This window comes from Carassius auratus, unplaced genomic scaffold, assembly GCF_003368295.1.
Source record: "Carassius auratus strain Wakin unplaced genomic scaffold, ASM336829v1 scaf_tig00014789, whole genome shotgun sequence".
In the NCBI taxonomy this organism is placed as follows: domain Eukaryota; kingdom Metazoa; phylum Chordata; class Actinopteri; order Cypriniformes; family Cyprinidae; genus Carassius; species Carassius auratus.
In genome coordinates, this window is record NW_020524526.1 from 373,004 (window position 1) to 389,383 (window position 16,380).

General features: G+C 34.4%; 1 protein-coding gene across 5 annotated transcripts; it reads right to left on the reverse strand.

Annotated features, from left to right (window-relative positions):
• Positions 1–1,156: 1,156 nt before the first annotated feature.
• LOC113074488 (gastrula zinc finger protein XlCGF57.1-like) lies at positions 1,157–6,491 on the reverse strand. 5 transcript variants are annotated; one of them, XM_026247328.1, is made up of 3 exons: positions 6,435–6,491; positions 5,816–5,949; positions 1,157–2,780 (listed from the first exon to the last, which is right to left on the reverse strand). In XM_026247328.1, the coding sequence occupies exons 2-3, from the start codon at positions 5,868–5,870 to the stop codon at positions 1,330–1,332; spliced, it is 1,506 nt and encodes a 501-aa protein (XP_026103113.1). In that variant the 5' UTR covers positions 5,871–5,949; positions 6,435–6,491; the 3' UTR covers positions 1,157–1,329. The 5 variants fall into 5 exon arrangements, with proteins under 5 accessions (XP_026103113.1, XP_026103111.1, XP_026103112.1 ...); XM_026247326.1 differs by having other exon boundaries at positions 5,816–5,996; positions 6,435–6,462; XM_026247327.1 differs by lacking the exon at positions 6,435–6,491 and adding an exon at positions 6,250–6,425 and having other exon boundaries at positions 5,816–5,960.
• Between the last annotated feature and the right edge of the window lie 9,889 nt (positions 6,492–16,380).

Below are 16,380 nucleotides of genomic sequence, written 5' to 3' on the forward strand. Positions count from 1 at the left end.
TATTTTTTTATGTAGGCCTATAGTTTCACAAAACAAGTCAAATCATTCTGTTTTTGCAATTTGCAAATTACAATTTAATTTAGATTAAAAACTGCTCATATTGCATGTATGCAGCATCTTTGTTTGGATTATGATTAAAATGCAGTGGTTGCCTGCCTCTTAATTTTAAATGGAAATAGCACAGACAAAACCTCATTTTGTTTATATGAAGAGATTTCTTTTATTAATTTAATTTGGACTTTTTTATTTCAATTTAGTTTTATTGTTTACATTTACATCACATTAAAAAAAAATGTTTTAGCAGACGCTTTTATCCAAAGCGACTTAAAAATGAGGACAATACTGTGGAAGCTATCAAAAGCAACAAAAGAGCAATGATATGCAAGTGCTATATTAGTATATTATTATAGTGTTATATTTCAATTTCACAAAGAAATGTGCAGCATTTTGTCGAAGCAATAATAAAAGGACTCAATTTATAGTTGTCTTAAATCTCATTTTGTAAAGAAAAATAATAACAATTGTGAATCGAATGTTGACTTGAGAGAATCGTTAAATCCCTAGTGTTCTACTCTTAATCTCGTCATCACTATTTCTTCTCTCCTAGTTCCTCCACAGTTCCTCACGAGTACCAACTTTATTTTGAATAGCATACAATTGTCTTATATAAGATTAGTTCACCTCCCTAGTATTTCATCTTTATAAATCATTTTCACAAACGTACACTCCAAATCATTAACATTTTATAGACATTATCAAAATATCGAAAAGTCTGACCCGAAAAGTTTTAGAGATGCTTTACATATATAGTACATAAACAGTCCGCATCTAATTATTATCACGTTTATGTTATTTTAAATTATGTTCCTGTTGAGGAAAAAACAATCATCTCCACATGCTCTGGTGAAAGCCAACAAGAAAGCCAGCCTTATGTTCACAATAATGCCATCTGCAGAGAAAACACGCTTTGATGGCACAGGCATTGCAGGGACATGCAGATAACGGTTTGCTATGCGACCAAGTTAGTTAAAGAAATTAGTATTCCCTTTTTACCGATAAATCAGATCTAGTGCAAAAAAAACATGTTTATTTCTAACAAACCATACAAACGTTAGATTAAAGAACAATAGCAAGCATTGCGAGATAATTAAAATAATTTAAAGTAATATAAAATATACAAACAGAATGACAAATGCATAACAATAATGATTAAAATAAAGTTTAATAAAATATATATTCATCATAAATAATATAATAGTTCTTTATTGTTCTAATGATCTGATTTACAAATACAGTGGTTTGATGCAGCCTTAAAGAACAGAACTCAAACTACTTGCATACATTTTTTTTATGGCAGATCAGAGAAGAATAATGAGTGAAACGCTTCCCACATGAATGGCAGTGATACGGCTTCTCTCCCGTGTGGATCATCTCGTGTATTTTCAGATATTCTGACCGTTTGAAGCTCCTGTCGCAGTGTGAACACTTGTAAGGTGTCTCTGTAGTGTGAACTATCTGGTGCTGTTTCATTTCACTATCAGTAAAAAAAGCCTTCCCACACTGAGAACAAGAATGATCCTTCACGCCGCTGTGTCTTTTCTGGTGTGACTTTAAATTACCAATCTGTCTAAAACTCTTTCCACAAAATGAACACACATAAGGCCTCTCCTTGGTATGAACTTTCATGTGGTCCTTCAGGAAATCTGCCCTAAAAAACTTCTTACCGCATTGGTCACAGTTATACAGTCTTTCTCTAGAATGTGTAAGCAGGTGTACTTTAAAAACACTTGATTTTCGGAAACTCTTCCCACATTGATCACACTTGTGCAGTTTCTCCCCGGTGTGGATTTTCATGTGATCATTAAGGTATCCTTTTCGAGCATAACTCTTCCCACATTGAGCACATGTGTGCGGTTTCTCTCCGGTGTGGATTTTCATGTGTTCATTAAGGTAAGCTTTCCGAGCATAACTCATTCCGCACTGAGCACATATGTGTGGTTTCTCTCCGGTGTGAATTGCCATGTGGTCGTTAAAGTTCCCTTTATGTGTGAATCTCTTCCCGCATTGATCACACGTGAACGGCCTCTCCCCAGTGTGGATTTTCATGTGTTCGTTAAAATTCCGTTTTTGTGGAAAACTCTTCCCGCACTGATCACACAAGTATGGTTTCTCTCCGGTGTGGATTTTCATGTGATTATTAAACGCTCCTTTTTTAATGAAACTCTTCCCGCACTGATCACATGTGTATGGCTTCTCTGCAGTGTGAATTCTTATGTGTTCTTTAAGGTTTCCATTTTGTGTAAAGCTCTTCCCGCACTGATCACATTTGTGCGGCTTCTCTCCAGTGTGGATTTTCATGTGTTTGTCAAGGTTTCCTCTAAATGGGAAACTTTTCCCACATTGATCACATTTGTACGGCCTTTCCAGGTTGTGGGTTTTCTTATGTTCAACAAGGTTTTGTTTTAGTGCGAAACTCTTACCGCACTGATCACAGATGTGTGGCTTCTCTAAAGTGTGAATTTTCATGTGATCAATAAGGTTTCCTTTTATTGTGTGAATCTTCTCCGCCTCATCACACGCATATGGCTTTCCTCCACAATTACATTTTATGTGAAGGTCGAGATTTTGTTTACATGAAAAACTCGTTCCACACTGAAGGCAAGTGAAACGTATATTGTCGTTTTTCAATGGGGAACTCCAGGAGGTTTCTTCAGTTTTGACCTGATGTTTCTTCACCACTTCAACGAGTTCTTTAATCGCCGTGTTCTCTTCTATTGGGTCTAAAATAAAAGTAAAAAAAAAAAAAAAAAAGGTTTCAATAGTTTGATTTTCAACAAATATTCAATTAAATGAATAATCAAAGTGAGAAATGTGAAAGGAAAAGACATGAATCCTGACATAACAGTGGAAATATGAACATTCTGATGCATTCGTTTGAAATGGGTAAATGTATCATCTAATTATTATTTTTTTAACATTTTTAAACATTACAGACACAAATTGACGGAACGTTTTTAAATGAGAACTACTAACTATATTAAGAGTTTGGTTCCAAAATACAATAAAAATCATTTTGAGTACAAATGTATTGTTTCAAACTAAAGTATAGCATATTTAGGATATAATAACATTTAAAAAAATCAAATCCAGGTTTTGATTTTCAAAGATTTATTATAAAAGAAAAAAAATACAATTCCACAAAATGCAGTAAATCCATGATCATTTTTTTTCTCAAAATGCAATAAATCCACTGAATCAATATGAAAGTTATTTTGTTGATCCATGTGTGACAGCCTCTGAACTTGGTCAATGCTAATCTTTTATACATGCACTGGATTAAATTACATCCAACAGTCATCGCTTCCAAAATTAATTCAATGGGTCATCATGTTAACCCTGTAAATTAATTAAAGCAATAAAATTAAATTTCATCATAAACAACAATGCCACATTAGACCACAGAAATTCCAAAATTATATCTCCCTTCCATTCAACTTCCAAAAGTGCATTCATCTTTGCCATGTTACATTCATTTAGTTGACTAGTGCTATGTGCTGTATTAACAAAAACATAATTTGCATTAATAAAAACATTAACACTGACAAAGCTACGCAATATAACTTTTTTAATCGAATGTGATTCATCTAATGGACGCGTTATAGCACAGCTTGTCAGTGATCTATGGCTCTGTGTTTTAAACGCATCTAAATATTTTCTATCTGACAAGATGTGCATGACAATCACGTGATTTATCGTGTAGTCCTTGTTTGTTGATCAGAAAGTACAAAGTAGATGAGGAAAACTAGGATGCCGGGTGTATTCAGAGCAGCGCCATTACTGCGTGGAATGACGTGCTGTGGTTGTTATTGTTTAAAGTGCGTGGAATGGTGCGCTGTGATTGGTTGAGTGGATATATCACATTCTGCAAAAAAGGGAGACTGGCGTTTGTCGAGGTTTGGAAAAAAGGGAGAAAACATGACCCAATAACTGTGTGAATATCGCATTTTGCGTAAAATTAAAATTGGACATTTCAATACTGATCAGAAACAATACTGATTTTTGTGGAAACTATATATATATTTTTTTAAATAGTGTTTATCATGTTTTGGAACCAAACTCTTCATATGTTTTCATTAACAATACTTTCGGCAAGTATGTAAAATGTTCAGAATTGTAATAATGTGGTTGCAAAAACTGTGAAACAGATTTTATTAAACTAATATTAGGTAAGACAAGTCAGTTCTAGTTTTTATTTTGTACCAAATTTATGGAAAGTAACTGTGATATTATTTGCTTTAAAGCTGCAGTACAGAAAAGTTTTTTTTTCGTTTAAAATGAACACTAATCTATCAATCAGTCATTGACCCAGTGCATAAAAAAACTGTTCAAAAGAGTAAGATGGCTTATAATAATGTTTTATAATCTGAATGGTCATGCTGGATTTCTAAGGAAATGTTAGTTTCATTTCATTACATTTATCTTTGCATGATGACATCATGTCCAAAAAAAAAAAAAAACTTTTCAGAGATGGCAACAACTGCGAGACTTAAGTTGCAATAGATACAAGACATCTAGCAAACATTATTTCAAACATCAGCATCACCTAACACTTAACTGCAGTCCATAAATTTTGCCTCTTGTCGCCATCTCTGTTTTTGCGATTACCTGCAATTGCAGTTATTTGCAGAATAATCTTTACTGAGCGTCTATTTACACTAAGTGAAAATACCCCACCTTACTGGCAGTGGCTATTTACACTACCTCCGCCCATCAAAATGTAATTGGCTTTGTTATAGTCAACACTACAAAATACAGTACGTCTGTCAGACATACTGTACAACCAGTGGCATAGATGATAAAACATGTACTGAAATCTTTTTGATTCGATCGTACCTGCCTTTTGCCAACCTTTTTTACCTCTCTTTTCGAATCTCATAACACATCGGACAGGCATATATTTTCAATAAAATAAAGGAGGTATTTATTGACCCAATAATATGGCAAATTAAAATTAGAAATGAAGTGCAGATAATTTTCACAATTAGCATTAAGAAGTATAAATAGCAAAAAATCCTGCTATTTTAACATAGTGTAAATAGAATCTATAGATATTCTCACTTGTGTAAATAGCTAAATGCAAAAAAAAAAAAATTACACTTTATCTTTTTTACGTTGTGCATGAATCTAATGTTTTGAGGAGTTTGTTTGCTATCATTTGATGGCAGAGTGGTGATATTTACTGAACGTCCAAAATGAGAAGTTTCACCAAAAAATATAATCTGAGCAAGTACCATGTCCGCCAGATTTGGTCGACCATAAAAAAAGTTTCACTCTACCAATGATGGTTAAACACAGCAAGTAAGCACAGGACATATCAAACTGTGCAAATTATTCTTATTGTTATAATTTGCTCTCAAATTGTCAATGTTAACAACATCAGTATTGTGTAACTATATGTATTCAGTGTGTATTAGCGTAATATGTAGATTTAATTTTCTGTAGTCTAATATCTAATCATCAAACCATTCAAATGTCATCAAAGGAAATTGTTCCTTTAACCTCAAAAAGCAATTTAACATTCGTTAGAAATACAAATCTTTTGAAAGTACAGTAATCCCACTCATTCAGACACAACATAACTCACAGCGAATGACCCGGACCTCTCAAATTATTAAACATTTTCACAAGCTTACCATTGTGAATCGGGCAAAGGTACGGAGATAGTTTTGCTCAGCATTTGATTTTGGAACATTTTTAACCAAAAAGGGTTTGCAGCTATTACAACTTTATTAAAGAATTAAGAACAAACACCAACCTATTTGTTGCTCAAAATCTTCCTGTTTTATTTCGCAGGGCTCTGGATCATTCATGTTTTCAGTCTTCTTTCACAAACTTTATCTTCTTCACTTTTAGGGTAATGGGACCATTCCAGCATTTATTGGTGAACAGCTGTGAAGAAACTGAACTGTAACGTGAGGTGAACTGAACGTGAACTGCTGTGAAGTAGGAGCAACAGAAATGCCCAAAAATAAATCGGATATCAGATTAGTGATTTAATCAAATCAACTGTAACAATAAAGGCTCGTAATGTCAATAATAGATCATGTTAAAAATACAAAAAAAATTAAAACAAATCGAGTTCGACTTCATTCAAAAACTATACATTTACTCCAAATAATCGAAATGATCAAATACACGAGCATAAAAAAACACAAAGAAAATCACACGTCTTTATGTTTTTAGCATTACCGTTAGTTTCTCATATCTTTGTCTGCTAGGCTTATTGTTTTCAGTCAGCAGACGCCAGAAAATACGCGCAAATCGCGCTGAACCAGATGAAAATAATACAGAATGTCTCGGTAATGTGTTGATTTAACAAACAATGTTTTTATTATTGTAAAGTTATACGAAGCACCGTGAACGGTCTGTCTTACCGCAGGAGACTAATAACGTCGTCTTGCTGTTTCACGACGAATCGTTGACACATACAGTAAGTGCATTACCGCCACCTATCGACGAATGACATATTAACACTATGCGTGTGTGACACGCGGGTGTTGTTTTTATCCCGATTTACATGGAAGAGACCTTTTATTGCTCAACAAATACTGTCACGTTTCATATTTAATTTGTCTGGATAGCGGATTTATACTATATAACTAGCCTAACTATATGAAGAAATGCTAATTTGGAAGTAGATCATATCTGCAAAATATAAAAATTGTGATGACTAACAGCAATGTAGCAACATTATGGAATAGCATGGCTATGAACAAGTAATCTCTCTCTCTCTCGCTCTCTCGCTCTCTCGCTCTCTCTCTCTCTCTTCTATAAAAAAAAAAACATAAAAAAATAAATCTAGAAAAAGTACATAATCATTTCATTTTGATTTTTATAATTAAAGGTTGTCTTTTTTATATATATATATATTTTTTACTACATACCAGGCATGTACTGGCCATCGGGAGGGAGATTCCCGGTGGGCCGCGGTCTGGTTGGGCCAGTGAGTTATGTATTTTGTTTTTAAATCATTATCGCAAATATATTCGTATGAATGTCACTTCACAGTATATTTTTGAACAGTCCAATTACGGCCTAACGTGTCTCTCTCATGAAGCCGCAAGATGCTTTTTTTTTTTTTTTTTTTTTTTACTTTAGTCACAATAATTTATTTAAAACATTACAAAAAGCAGTATAAAGAACAGATAAAACGACGCGTGCGCATGATGCTGATGCGAGCTGCGAGACGTGACATCACGTGTTCACTGCTCATTGGCCAATCAGAATCAAGTTCTAGCCTTGAAAAGCGGCCGCTTTACAACTGCGACGAAATTCAATATGTTAAATAATAAAATATCTAAGCGTAAAGGAGGGGCCGAACGTTGAGAGAGAGAAAACGACAAGCACTTGAGGCAGATGCCACCAAATGTGTCAAGATAAATAAATTATTGGCTGGAAGACAAAATACTTCAGTGAAGACGTCCTCAGGGCGGGACTTGACTGCTGAGGTGAGACAGAAATGTAATGATACACGTAGGCTACTGCATTGTTTTGTTTCAAAAAGTTAGGATATTCCAGCTGTAATAAACCATAGCAGGTTAGTTGAGATTGAAAAATAGCCACAAGAGGTACATATTTATTATATTTTCACCTAAAGTATTTTACATTTGATTATGCAATTTTTTTAAATTTTTATTACTGACTGTTCAATTGTCTTCATTAAGACTTCATTAAGAGATTGCAGCTTAACCCATCCGAAGTGCACACACACAGAGCAGTGAACACACACACACACACACTGTGAACACACACCCGGAGAAGTGGGCAGCCATTTATGCTGCTGCTTTTTAAAGGCCTTTGATTATGTTATGAAAATTTTAAAATAAATCACTACACAACGTTCTTTGTCTTAATTACTCTTTTATTTTATTGTAGATCAGTGGTCTTTATAAATCACATTTACTGTAGTTCAGTGGTCTTAATTCTAGCCTACTATAAGCAGCCAACAGGTCAGAGGTAATTTATGTGAATTAATATATATAAAAAAAAAAAAACAAGTGTTATGTTGCAGCACATGAAATATAGTTACAGCAGAAATTGTGTACCCTAAGCATTAATATTTTATTAGAATAATAAGAAGCACATAAATTGAGACCTTTAGATATTTAAAATAAAGCCTGATAAAATAATTTACATTTTCTTTGTTTATTATTTTAATAGTTTTTTCTTGGTTTTGATAGTAATACATTCTAATCAGTAATTTTACATCCAGATTAATGTATGTATAGACATGTAGTGTGTGTGTGTGTGTGTGTGTGTGTGTGTGTGTGTGTGTGTGTGTGTGTGTGTGTGTGTGTGTGCGTGTGTGTGTGTGTGCGCATGTTTACATGCATGATGGGCCGGTCTGGATGAAGTCCAGGGCTGATTTTTTTGTCCCAGTCCAGCCCTGCTACATACCTCACAGAGAACTTCACATTTTATTCATGTTAAACAAAAATTTGCACACTGTCCACATGTGATCACGTGGAAAACATCAAAAAATGAATGTGAGTGTGTTTGTTTTTGTAAGGGATGTGATAAATATTTTAACAGAAAATGATTTGCAAAAGTTTATATTGATCAAGTTTGTAGTCAAACATGTGCCTCACTCCGTAGATTATTTTATATTTTTTGTGATTGTTCTGGCAAAAACAAAATAGTTTCCAACAATAAATTATGCAAGATGAATATTAAACATGTTAGATCATGCCATGCTACATAATATGGACCATCGGATTTGTCAAAGCCACAGTAAGACACGTTAGCTTTCTTAAATTGCCTCTGATGTTCATTTATTTCAAACCCAAATGATTTTGCTCTGTTTTAGAATCATTTCCATTTTTGAGTTCATCTGATTACTCAGTATAGCCATCTAATAATAGAGACTAAGCAACCGACATTATGTCCAGAGACATATCGCTAAAATCAGTCTATAAACGCAAGACTTGATGCTCACATTGCTTCATGTTTGGAGAAGATGCAGTGTCACCCTTTAAGATTAAATATGAAGCACTTACTGTGACTTTATTCGTATGAGTGCTTAGAGTAGATAAAAGACTGAAACTTCTCCCACATGGAGGGCAGTGATACGTTTTTTCTCCAGTGTTGACCCTCTGGTGTGATTTCAGTCGTCCTGAATCACTGAATCTCTTGTCACAGTTTATACACATGTGTGGTTTTTCCACAGTGTGAACTCTCAGGTGACATTTCAGTTTATCAACTGTAGCTGTTCACACTCAATGCATATGTAATTATTCACACTACTGTGGGATTTCTGGTGTCTTTTAAAACCAACCATCCATCTAAAACTCTTTCCACATGAAGAACACATGCAACGCTTCTTGTTTGAAAGAGCTTTTAGGTGCTGTTTCAGCTTTTCTGTCCCAAAGAAGTTCTTACCGCACTGAGCGCAGCTAAACTTTCTTTCTCCAGAATGAGGATTCAGATGTGTTTTGAAAGCACCTGCATGGGTCTAAGTCTTCTCACACTGATCACATGTGTATGGTTTCACTCCAGCGTCAATCCTCATGTGGCCTTTAAGGTTTCCTTTTAGTGCAAATCTCTTCCTGCACTGATCACATGTATGCATCTTTTCAGCTTAAACATTCATGTGTTGCTTTAGGGCTCCTTTTCGTGCAAAAAACATCTTGCACTGATCGCATGCATGCAGCTTCTCTCCACTATGAGTGCTCATGTTACATTTTTAACTTATTAATATGGGAAATTTTTCACACTGAGGACAAGTTTACGCTTTTTCTGCTCTTCTTTGCAGTTACAAAATTAAACTCAAGACATAGTCAACCAGACGATGAACACTATTAACAGCAATTCTATTAATTTGTTGATTTAATATGAACTGAATATCTGTTACCTATTCTTCCATTTAATTGTATTGTTCATGTTTATTACAAAAACATTTTTAACAAAATGACAATAGTGTGGGTGTAAAATACATAAAATGCATTAAATTGGTTGCAAACATTTTGAAACATATATAAAATAAATGTAAAATAAAAATGATCAAATTATACTTAGTCTGATGTTCATAATTAATATGAATGTTTCTCAAATATTGAGTGAATTGCTGTGTTCACCAATTCACCAATTTCACTTACATTTCTACAATTAAATCCACTTATTCATTATTACCTGCAATATGGGCATATTGACTATGAACTATATATATAAAAATAAGAATTGTAATAGTATTTTTTTTTTTTTTTACATTAACCAAAAGATGATTGTTTCTTCTTTGTTCCATGATGTATTTTCCGCTGCATGAGAACATGATGTGTAGTGTGAAAGCAGCATAGTTTGTCAGACATAGCAACAGTAACTACGGAGGGCAGGTTTTTGTGAAGGGTCACTGGTTGGGGGAGGTTGGGTGTTGACAGAGTGCATTGGGCCCAGGGGCTGACAGGGGCCCACAGCGATGTCCTTTGGGGAGCCTGCCTGAGATTGCCAACAGACTGAGAACAAGCTTCATTAGTTATGACATACTTTTTGAGTTTACAAAATAAGCATATCATTTTTAGAGCACAAACTACTAATTAAGTAATAAACTGGTCATAAGAATTTTCATTCCACTACCATTACTTCTTCTCACCTAAAATTTCCATCTCATAAGCAGCGTTACATGATTTTACATCCTGTGCTTTTAGAGCAAAAAGTTTAAAGGATCATTAAAAGTTTATTATTAAGTGAAAGTGTTTATTTACTATAAATAATATACTGTATATATATATATATTATATATATACTGTATATATATATATATATATATATATATATATATATATATATATATATATATATATATATATATATATATATATATATATATATATATTAGCCAGGTGGCTTAAGCAGAAGAAATATCTTTCACAGTAATTTCTGGAAAGGAAACCACCCACCATCATCAAAGATGAAAAAAATTATATATCACGGACTAAACAGTACTTTCAGCATTGCCACTGCAGCAGTAACATTGTCTTGAATGAAAATATAATTTCAATTCACTGGCATGTGTTCTTGTTTTTGTGACATATCAGGACACATCTCTGTATAATGACATGGGTATGACACAGGTATTACAAGGAGAGGGTGATTTATGAGGACATAACCCATGTCCCCATTTTTCAAAATGCTTATAAATCATACAGAATGAGTTTTTTGAGAAAGTAAAAATGCACAAAGTTTCCTGTTAGGTGTATGGTCATAGAATATACAGTTTGTATGACTTAGACTTGAAGTGTAACCCCAATAAAAATGCTAAATGCCTTTTTCTTTTTTTTCTTTTTTTGAATGTCAGATATCCATTTGATTAGGTTGTACGTAGGTCATACTATGCAGACCTTCTAAAATATGCATATTCTTAACCAAGAATGATAATATGCACACCCCAACAACTGAGAATTCAATGCTGTGACGATAGAGAACATGTCAAACATCAGCATTTTATTGTCTAGTCGAATCAAATTGAAAAATGTTACTTGTTTTGTGAGTAAATCCTGGGCCCTGTATTTAGTTTTGTCCCCGTGCTAATGTTCATTTACAGGTTACATGATAACATAGTAGTTTTCAAAACAAGGTGGTATCAAACATCTAACAGCAGCATTTGACATGACTAACTGTGAAATCCATTCAAGTAAAGTTACTTGAAGAATTATGGGCAATTAAATTGCAACTAGATTGCCTTTTTTGCCATAAATGGCTGTCCACTGCTCCAGGTGTGTTTACTGCTGTGTGTGTGTTCACTGCTTTGTATGGGTTATATGCAGAGCACGAATTCTGAGTATGGGTCACCATACTTGGCTGAATGTCACATCACACTCACTTGCACACTTTTAAGATGAAAGCTACTATATTTAAACTGTGTGAAAATACACAGGAATCTGAGGGGGAAGGAGAAAGAGGAAGAGAGAGTGAGACAGAGAGAGAGAGAGACAGAGAGAGAGAGTAGATGGGCATTGAATTGTGCCATTTGAAAGTTATAATAGTTTTTTTTTTTTTATGAAAATGATTAGCACAACAACTTTATTCTCTCTGTGTCTCTTGATCTTAACTGGTATGTGTTTTATGTAATTTTTATCAAATATTTTTGGTAACAGTATGGATTTTTAAATTTTCTAATTTATTTGTTAAGATGATTTTAGACCTGTTTGATCTGAAACAGGTTTGATTTACTCACTGAGACTGATATATGTTTTCTCCAGGAGTGTTTGGTGATACAGATGTAATAAAGTCAGTATCAGTGACTGAAGGAGATTCTGTCTCTCTAAACACTGATGTTACTGAAGAACAGAGAGATGATCTGATGTTTTGGATTTTTGGACCTGAAAATATTCGAATAGCTGAAATTAATAAGCAGGTCATTGATATGTATGACAGTAATGTGAAATTTGGAGACAGACTCGAGGTGGACAGTCAAACTGGATCTCTGACCATCAGAAACATCAGATCTGAACACTCTGGACTTTATAAACTATCCATCTTCAGCACCAGAGGAACTTCATACAAGAGATTCAATGTTACAGTCTATGGTGAGTAAACTGATTCTCATGATAATCCAGACAGTTTGTTATATTTTGAGTTCACCACCAGAAGTCAAAGGTGAAAACAGAAAATATTTGTAAAAAGTTGAACACATTGTTCATTTTGTTTGTATTGACACAAGCATATTTTTTGTGGAAAAAAATTGAGAATATGAGTTGTTTATCCCATATTTAAATCTAAGAGATCAGGGTTATAAAATTAAGGAAACAAAATCATTGTCTATGAGAAATAAAATGGGTTTACCACAAGACTCAATCTTAGGCCCCTTGCTTTTTAATTTGTTTATAATTGATATACCATATTGTTGCCCAGATGTTGAATGTCAGCTTAATGCTGTTGACACAGTAATTTATACATCGGCTAAGTCATCTGCCAAGGTTGCTGCAGTTTTAAATAAACAAATGGAACGGATATCTATATGGCTCCAGGAAAATCATCTTACTCTGAATGTTAAAAAAATGTCTATATGTGCTTTTCTAATAGAAAGAAAAAGTAATAATTTGAGTAAATAATAAAGAAATAGAGGAGGTACATGAGCTTAATTTTTTAGGTACTGGTTTATACTCACAATTTAAATTTGATAAAAATATTTTTTTTTAAAAGCTATCAAAAATGGTAAAAAATAAAATAAATAAATAAATATTTCTATCACGACAACTCGATTTCATGGTAATTTGTCCATATTTTACAAGGTGGCTAATTTAGCCAAATTTTTGCTGAATCTTATGTATTTTACAAGTTTCCAAATTCTTATGAATCTGTACAAATTCGCTTCACCTAACCCCGCCATTAAACCTACCCGTCCCTAAGGTCTAGACAAATCGTACAAGTGAGGGCATACAAATTAGAAAACATGTACAAAATGATTTGTGAGATAGCATTGGACAGAAACCAGAAATCAGGATGAAAATCTGATTAAAGGAGTTAAGGACCTATTAACTTGCACCATCCAGAGTTTCATGAAATAACTTTGTATTTAAAGATGTCTTCATTGTTTAGATGTCAATACTGTGTTGTTCCTGAAATATTTTTTTATATTCTAGCTCGTCTTCCTGTTCCTGTCATCACCAGAGACTCTTCACAGTGTTCTGCATCTGAAAGATCAACAAACCAGAATTGTTCACTGCTGTGTTCAGTTGTGAATGTGAGTGCTGTGACTCTCTCCTGGTACAAAGGAAACAGTTTATTGTCCAGCATCAGTGTGTCTGATCTCAGCATCAGTCTCTCTCTACCTCTGGAGGTGGAATATCAGGAGAACAACATCTACAGCTGTGTGATCAACAATCCCGTCACAAACCAGACCACACATCTGGACGTCAGTGGACTCTGTCACACGTGTCCAGGTAATTCAACAGTAAACAGAGTTTCCGTGTTTCATCAAGTATATAGGAAGTGTATTCTGTGTCTATAAAAGGAATGTTGATGTGAGACCAAAGTTAACTGCTTTCTTTCCATTTTAGAAAGGTTTCTTCTAAATAAAGTCCTTGCTGCATCTGTGTCTGCTGTAGCTCTGGTTGTAGCACTCGTGATTGTGATGTACTTCCTCTACAGGAAAAGCAGAAGAGCGGCACAAAAAAGTAAGCCCTGTCTTCTTCTCCTATAACAAGAATAAAGTATAAGTATTTTTGCATTAAAACGGATGTTGGTAATTGAGAAATTAACCTTATCCTAACTCTAAAACTTTGGTTTTGGAAATGGTTTAGAACCTACAGCGGAAACAGTCCAGCTAGAAGATGAAGAGATACAATATGCTGAAACTGGATTTTTTAGACAAAATGAACAAAAAAAGGTAACATTTTCATGAAACGCCTTTATCAGCATGTCCACAGCTCACATGACTTTATTCTGTGAAATATTAAAGATTACATTTTAAAGATTGTCCAGGATGGAGCTGTCAAGTTGCAAAATAGCAAAACAATAGTCCAGATGACTGTGTGATATTCAGAGTCTTCTGAAGTCATGTTATAGCTTTGTGTGAGGAACAGAGATTAGATTTATGTTGTCTTACATGGAAAATATAAAATAATGATCACTTAAATCTGACAAAACATAGAAGTTATTCTGTGAACGATGTTAAGAGCATTTAGACTTTACGGTCTGTATTTAAACACTAACAATTAGTATTTTTAGGTCCCTAAACAGTCCATAAACACCACAATGACACACAATTTGTATGAAATGATTGACTTTAACTTATCGAAATATTTTGTTTATTGAGCCTAGTTTCTTAAGTAATTTTGTGTTGTCTTTCAGAGAGCTAATGGGACAGAGGAAGCAGTATACTCCAGGATTATCGTACAACGCTGATCAAACTGTCTTACTGCGCCATTTATATGCATACTGTTTGTCTAATAAAAGAGAGGAACACAGAAGAACTCAACTTAATGAATTAGATTTTTGACTGATTTTATATTTGAAAATATCCCTCTATCAGACAAAGATTAAGGTGCTTCTCAATAAATTAGAATGTTGAGGAAAAGTTCATTTATTTCAGTACAATGCACAATTCAATGTACACAGACTGAAGTAGTTTAAGTCTTTGGTTCTTTTAATTATGATGATTTTGGCTCACATTTAACGAAAACTCACCAATTCATCAACAAATTAAAATATGATGACATGGCAATCAGCTAATCAACTCAAAACACCTGCAAAGGTTTCCTGAGCCTTCAAAATGGTCTCTGACAATCATTGACACCCTTCACAAGGAGTGTAAGTCACAAAAAATGTACTGCCAATAAGCTTGCTGTTTACAGAGTGCTGTATCCAAGCATGTTAACAGAAAGTTGAGTGGAAGGAAAAAGTGTGGAAGAAAAAAATGTGCAAACAACCGAGAGAACCGCAGCCTTATGATGACTGTCAACCAAAATCGATTCAAGAATTTGAGTGAACTTCACAAGGAATGGACTGAGGATGGGGTCAAGGCATCAAGAGCCACCACACACAGATGTGTAAATGAATTTGGATACAGTTGTCGTATTCCTCTTGTTAAGCCACTCCTGTACCACAGACAGCACCAGAGGTGTTTTACCTGGACTAAGGAGAAGAAGAACTGGACTGTTGCCAAGTGGTCCAAACTCCTTTCTCCAGATGAGAGCAAGTTTTGTATTTCATTTGGAAACAAAGAGAAGCTCATAGCTCAAGTTGCTTGAAGTCCAGTGTTAAGTTTCCACAGTCTGTGATGATTTGGGGTGCAATGTCATCTGCTGGTGTTGGTCCATTGTGTTTTTTGAAAACCAAAGTCACTGCACCCATTTACCAAAGTTTTGGAGCACTTCATGCCTCCTAATGCTGACCAGCTTTTTGAGATGCTGACTTTATTTTCCATCAGGATTTAACACCTGCCCACACTGCCAAAAGCACCAAAAGTTGGTTAAATGTCCATGGTGTTGGTGTGCTTGATTGGCCAGCAAACTCATCAGACCTGAACTCTGAACTGAACTGAATCTATGAGCTATTGTTAAGAGGAAAATGAGAAACAAGAGACCAAACAATGCAGATGAGCTGAAGGCCACTGTCAAATAAACATGGGCTTCCAGACCACCTCAGCAGTGCCACAAACTGATCACCTCCATGCCACGCCGAATAGAGGCAGTAATTAGAGCAAAAGGAGCCACTACCAAGTATTGAGTACATGTACAGTTAATGAATATACTATCCAGAAGGCCAACATTTCACTAAATGTTTTTTTTATTATTATTATTATTTTTGGTTTTATGAAGAATTCTAATTTGTTGAGATTGTGAATTGGTGGGTTTTTGTTAAATGTGAGCCAAAATCATCACA

What these genes read in the sequence shown, in the direction of transcription:
- LOC113074488 (XM_026247328.1), bottom strand. Translation starts at nt 5,870, where the DNA reads ATGAATGATCCAGAGCCCTGCGAAATAAAACAGGAAGATTTTGAGCAA. An exon ending in AGATTTTGAGCAACAAATAG is followed by an intron (nt 2,781 to 5,815) that starts GTTGGTGTTTGT and finishes CTTTTATTTTAG; the next exon opens with ACCCAATAGAAGAGAACACG.